Source organism: Sardina pilchardus, chromosome 19 (assembly GCF_963854185.1).
Source record: "Sardina pilchardus chromosome 19, fSarPil1.1, whole genome shotgun sequence".
NCBI lineage: Eukaryota > Metazoa > Chordata > Actinopteri > Clupeiformes > Clupeidae > Sardina > Sardina pilchardus.
Genome location: NC_085012.1, coordinates 10,999,613 through 11,006,054, shown reverse-complemented (window position 1 = coordinate 11,006,054; position 6,442 = coordinate 10,999,613). Strand labels below are relative to the sequence as shown.

At 42.8% G+C, this 6,442-nt stretch overlaps 1 protein-coding gene across 1 annotated transcript; it reads right to left on the bottom strand.

Annotated features, from left to right (window-relative positions):
• Positions 1–1,621: 1,621 nt before the first annotated feature.
• On the bottom strand, positions 1,622–6,200 carry LOC134065999 (carboxypeptidase B-like). The gene is made up of 11 exons (XM_062521156.1): positions 6,108–6,200; positions 5,870–5,945; positions 4,894–5,018; positions 4,338–4,440; positions 4,062–4,163; positions 3,782–3,886; positions 3,295–3,405; positions 3,113–3,200; positions 2,678–2,880; positions 2,372–2,456; positions 1,622–1,860 (listed from the first exon to the last, which is right to left on the bottom strand). Exons 1-11 carry the CDS (start codon positions 6,170–6,172, stop codon positions 1,673–1,675), a joined length of 1,251 nt encoding a protein of 416 aa, XP_062377140.1. The 5' UTR covers positions 6,173–6,200; the 3' UTR covers positions 1,622–1,672.
• Between the last annotated feature and the right edge of the window lie 242 nt (positions 6,201–6,442).

Here is a 6,442-nt window from a genome sequence, read left to right as displayed (position 1 = left end):
ATATCTGTCCTTTATTTCTTTAAGAAGGGTGTATTTACAGATTAAATATAGGCTACAGTATTCTTTTTTGAAGCCGCTCAACAAACTTTGACTTTTGAAATCTTTTTATCGTTAAATAAACAATATAGATTAAGCATGTTACTGGCAGAGTTACGTTTCATACTATGGGGCCGATCAGACAGGACGTGCTTTGCCACTTAGAAAACGCAAGGGGCACTATGTTTTCATAAAAACACGAGCGCCTTTCCGCTTTGAGTTGAACTTTTCTCATTCCGAGGCACTCAGCGCACCTCCGCAAGAATGTGAGGCCCATAGGTGCACAAAACAGGAGGGGGTCTGGGCGCAAAATGCTTAATGCCAATACAAAACAGTATTTTAAAAAGCGCAACCACAACCACATTCTGACTGATCACCCCCTTAATGTCCCTTATTGTCAGAACTCCAGGGGTGCCTCTCAACTTCTCTCCTCGATCCTCCAGGCGCGTTCCCACTGATCTATAACTAACACTGGATATAGACTATCCCATTGTTGCCGCCCCATCATTCTTTATGTAGATCAATGAGGACGAGGACCGAGGAAGGAAGGGAGGATGTATAAAAGACTAAATGAGAGGCACCCCAGGTCATAGGTCGTGCCCTCAGTCAGGAATGGCACATACAAAAGGCACGTGATAAGAAATATGAAGCATTTACTGCATTTCGTTGCCTTTGTACTATACAATAAAGTTGAATCTACTGTAATAATCTAATCGAATTGATAAGACTGATACAATCTTTAAATGAATACAGTGAGAAAGACTGAGTATCTCAGATAGTGTTCAATGGAAGTATCAAAAGCAACAGGGCACAGCCTCTTCGGAAGTGACTACTACCGCTTTCCCTTGACATTTCTGTAAATCAACCTTTCATAATGGACAAAGTTTGTGTCATCAGATAAAGATTTATAATCTAATCTCACTACACTGTGTGCCATCTGCCATTAAATTGACTGCAATGCACTTACTGTACATGCTCTTGATCTTGCTCTGTCTGCAACTTCTTTTTTTATTGCCTTACAACCAACATGTGTATTGCTGCTTTTGTCTAACTTTATACAGCGCAGTCTATTTGACCTCTATTACAGTAAGTGGGTCTAATTTGGCAGAAAACAGAATTGTAGAGAAATACACGGTAATGGTTTGTACGTGACTGGCCTAATACTTATGTGTAGGCCAACCCTTTCAAATTATGAATGGGACAAAATCCTCATATTTCAAAAATGATCAAAACTGATTAATTCAACCGAGTGAAATTGCATTATCTGACATATTTGCTTACATTAAACATTCTTTCCTGTTGGCAGTCAGCAACTATTGAAATATCCACATATCTGCTAAATATCTCAACCTGGCTAATGCCAATGGAATGACTTGAGAGAAAATATAATGACATTCACCACTGAGAAGTACATTTTGATGTTCAGGTAAAAGCTTTCATTCCTTTGGAGTTCCCTACAGATAAAGGGTTGGCAGTTGCTTTACATAGGAGAAAAACTAGTTTCTGGCAAGTGTTTATTTGTTCTGGATATCCATATTGCTATTCACATATACAAGAATGATGACTAATGGATAAAACAGGACAGATGATGCTGGAGTGGAGACACTCTTCAATGCCCTCCTAAGATGCGGTCTGTTTAGTAGGGGTTCTTCTGCACGTAGTCAGCGATGTGCTTAACAGCCAACATGGTCTCCTCACAAGTGGGCTTGATCTGGGACTCGGGGAGCAGGAAACCATGGGTACCATCGTCACGCAGCTCAAAGGTGAAGGAGTACTTCACACCCAGGTCATAGGCCCAGTCATCAGAGCCCCCAGCACAAGGGTCTGGGAGAACACACACACACACACACACATCAATCATATACGGCTTTCAATCAGTAACATGACACAAAAGACATTGTTATTGTTAATTAACAATAATCTGTTAAATCTTTCTTTCTTGAAGATGCCCCATTCAGGGAACTCACAATGCTGTCATATTTTTCATAATAGCAGATCAAAGATGCAGTATTCAATTCTGGCAACATGTTGTTGATATTTGAGTTCAACAGACAATCTTATTAAATAATACATAGTAAAGCACATTGAATGACCTAAAGCACATTGAATGACCTCTATGTATGAAATGCGCTATATAAATAGACTTGACTTGACTTGACTTGACTAGTATAATACAATATTTGTATTACTCTCCCTTCTGTGCTACAATGAGTTGAATGGCTGGAAGTATTCATGGCTCAGACTAAGCCCCCTCTGCTTGTTCATTTGTGGTATTTATTTCCCAAAAAGTGCAAGATAAACTAATTTTCTCCTCTTTGTCAAATAAGGAACTCACAGATGGTGGCAGCGCCGGGGCCGGCGGTGTACTTGGTGCCGTACATGCCGGTCAGGGCAGTGCAGGCTCCTTGAGCAACACTCATCTAAAGAGGAGAGACCAACAAGATTTAACACAGAGACCTCAACTGAAGATATGAATCCAGCCGGGATAGAGGAACATACAACTTCCCAGCTGTGCATTGTAGTACTACAGTGTCAGAGTACCTGCAGTTCAACAAGTTCAACATTTTGAGTGGGGGCTAGTGTTGTGTATCACTGTGGCATTACTCATGTCAGGTGTAGGATTACTGTAATGCGACTGTACCAGCTCAGCGTGGTCAGCAGCCAGGTCGTAGGTGTAGGAGTAGGGGAAGAGGAGCAGCTGGGAGTAGGAGTGGACGGTGAGGTAGGCCTTGATGGTGGACTTGTTCCTGCGGATGAAGTCGGCCACATTCTTGGTCTCGATCTCAGACTCGGCCTTGGAGCCGCAGTAGGTGTCGCTGCAGGGGTTGCGGGAGGCCCCAATGACTGTGACCACAAACGAGACACAAGAGAGTTAGAACGAGACTGGGAAACAGCACCTCCTGTTGACCACTTTGGGAAGTAAAAATGAGACCATCCATGTTTTCCTTTATTTTGTGTTAATGAGAAGGTATCTGAAGTTGATGTTTGCTTCTTTCAAATATGTTTTTTGTTTGTTTGTTTGTTTGTTTGTTTGTTTGTTTGAAAGAGGCACGCATCTAAAAGATCCTCTACTCACTGCACCATCCAGCATCAAAGTTTCTGTTGAGGTCAGTGCCGACACAGCTAGAGCTGCTAGGCTTACGAGTCTTCCTCCACATCCTGTTCTGTAAGTCCAAAAGACAAGGGCCAGTTCACATGGAGGATCACAGATGCCTGTGGCTTTGCATTAAGAGGAACATTCAAACGTAGGTGACATACGCTCTTCCAGGTGTAATCATAGCCGTCAACGTTTAAGACAGGCAGAACGTAGACATCCATCTGGTCCAGCAGGCTGGTCATCGCAGAATCAGTTCCATAGGTGGACACGGCCTGCAAGCGACACACAGGTCAGTTTCCAATGAGCAGAAAATCAGAGTAAATACAATGGAATTAAAAGATTAAACATCATTATGGGGAGGCTGCGCTTTGTTTCTACTGTATAAGAGGCGTGATCAATGGGCATCGTTCAAATGACTCTGTACGCTTGGATAATCCTTCAACCAATCAGACCAACGACACAGTGAGTCTTTTGGATAAGCTAGTATCTGATTGGAGCCAAAGGTTCTGGCAGGGAACAGAGGAGATACTGTAGATGTGCAGGTTTCCAGCCTGAGCTGTCAGGCGAAATCCAAATTCGCTTGAAGTTCAGGCAGGGTTCACCCAGCCTAATGGAATGCTGTTACTGTCTCTAACTGGTGGGTTGTACCTCCTTGACGAACCACTGGCAGAAAGCAGGGGAGATCCACTCTCTGGCATGGATACCACAGTCCAGGAAGATGGCGGGCTTGGTGGTGCCAGTCTGCTTGCCAATCTGTGAGCAAAGAGCAAATGTATGTCGTTTACTAGGGCTAAGGGTTTCCATATTCACAGCAGCATGTTAGCACACTGTGTTAGAGTGCCCTTTTAACAGTGAGTTAAGAGTATGCACCGCCACCTGTAATGGTGTGATTAGGAGAAGAGTGACACCTAGTGGACAGTGTCTGTACCTTCAGCAAGTGCATGGGACGGCCCTCGTAGGTGTTTCCGATCACCTGTCTGCTCATCAGAGCAGAGTTGGCAGAAGTGATGGAGACCATCCAGGCCTCGATCTGTGGAGATGGACAGGGGAAGAGGTTAGCCACCCAGCAGATGCAGAAGATGATGGGAAGATGAGGCAAATGGCGTTGGTAAAAAGCAAGATGGTAGAAGAGTAGATGTAGTAAGGCATTACAAAATAAAGGATGAAATGGACACAGAACACAAATGCTCAAGGAAATGCTTACCTTGTTCCAGCTGTTGTACTTGGTGTAGGTGTGGGACCTGGGGCTGACCTTAGGTCCGTCCATCTGAGCCTCAATCTGGGCCTGGAGATCCTCAATCATTATCCTGCAGGGAAGCATGAACTTTCTCTGTGTACTAGGCCTAACTGTAGTCTCAGTGAATACAACTTCTGTGCAGTTTACTGTTGTTTACTATTCAGATTTGTCATTTGAACTGTCTGCCACTACGGGTGCACCTCAACAAATTAGAATATAATCGAAAAGTTACATTTGTTAATTCAGTTAATTTTGTTTCCATTATTTTGAAATCGGCAAGCGGCCACATCTGTGGAAGAAACGTCATCAATCGTGAAACATCATCGCCGCAGCAAGTTAACATGGAAAGCAGTTGACATGTAACACCAACAGTGGTTTCCTCAGCCTTTAATCTCTCAGTCTAGGCAGGGCAGTGGTCTTTTCCATGATATTTTGAGGTGCACCTGTACATTGTGCAATAAGACTAATTGAACTCCACAATCAGGAATGATCAGGAAGTCTAGAATGAACAGGATTGCCTTACTCGTGTTCCATGTCACTCTGGTTCAGGATGGTGTAGACCATGGAGGTGTGGGCGACGGGAATGTGGATGTCCACGTTAATGTCGATGGTCACCAGCTCAGCACTCTCGGGGCTCCAGAAGTCCACCTGCAGAGGGCGCCAGACTCAAACTCTTACAAAAACACATTCCAAGGTGAACCTCACCTGAACATATGCTTCTCTCCCACACTGGCGCAGGCACACACACACACACGTTATCTTGCAGAGACACAAACAGACTTATACAGATACACACACTTCGAATAGCACAGACATTACACAAAATCCTGAGTCAAGTCTCTGATATGGCCGAGCAGGTGTGTTCAGATTATATCTATGCATAAATCAAATAATAAAAAAATAAACACATATTCAACCATAATCCATAACAAGAAAGACAAACATACAAGCATACACAGACATTTATGGAGAATAGTTTAGCACATTTTAAAAAGAGATTCATTCAGGCTGAACCATATGCAAGCATACACACCAAATACATTACAAACAATAACAAATATACATGATCAAATCCGAAAACCGAAAATGTCTGTAATTATGCTGTAGGATATTGACAAGCTGAGGACATTAGTTTTAGTAGATGTTTAGTGTTTTACTAGATGAGATACTACAATAAATGCTTCTTAATCTGTTAGGCCTCATTCCTAATTCTTTAGTGAACTGACTCCTTTGTGTGAATTGACCCATTTTCCAATACAACTAATTATATTCTGGTGGGTAACGTTGTCACACCTCATATCTGTTATTGTACAAATACATTTTATACATACATTTTATACATACATTTAAATACATTTACTAGCCTGAAGAGAATCACTTTTTTTTTTAAATGGGTGACATACTCCATTGTTTGTTAAGGAATTATCTTCCTTATGTAGGAGATAAATGTTCCCTAAAAAAGGAAAGGTGAACATACTGGCGTGTGGCGTGCAGTTTACCTCCACGTTGCGGGCCAGATCCTTGATGAGGGTCACATGTTCGTCAGTGGTGGGTTTCAGACGGAAGACCTTTTCCCTGATGCACAGAGGGAGAGAGAGAGAGAGAGAGAGAGAGAGAGAGAGAGAGAGAGAGGGAACACACACTCACTACACCTGAGCTACATACTTGTCAACAGAACATAGAGAGCACTGGACACATGCAATTGGGTAACCGCTGAGAGAACTGTAATCTTTTTACCCCTCAAATTTGGTCAGCTCGGCCAGAGCGACAGCCACCAATCCAAAAAGCAGAAGGACCTTCATGTTGCTTGTGTGACTAGATTGTTACTTTCCGCCAGCTTTTATAATCTCAGTGTAGCTCAAGCTGTCCAATCCAGAAGAGTGAAGCAAGTGATGTGGCTATGTGTCATCTGAGGTAACTTATGTGTGAACCAAACCTGATATTTTAACTGGTGCTACTGGAGAGTGGGAAGGAACTGAATCCATGAAATGATAAAGCTTCAATGATTAACTTCCAGCATGTTCCTCTAAAAATGGCCTCAAGGCCAAGGCCACAAGGTTTGACGTTTCTGT

Coding starts and splice junctions, on each gene's coding strand:
- LOC134065999 (XM_062521156.1), bottom strand. CDS start 6,172: ATGAAGGTCCTTCTGCTTTTTGGATTGGTGGCTGTCGCTCTGGCCGAG. Junction 4,441..4,893: donor CAGAGTGACATGGAACACGA/GTAAGGCAATCC, acceptor GCTTCCCTGCAG/GATAATGATTGAGGATCTCC. Junction 1,861..2,371: donor CCCCGGCGCTGCCACCATCT/GTGAGTTCCTTA, acceptor GTGTTCTCCCAG/ACCCTTGTGCTGGGGGCTCT.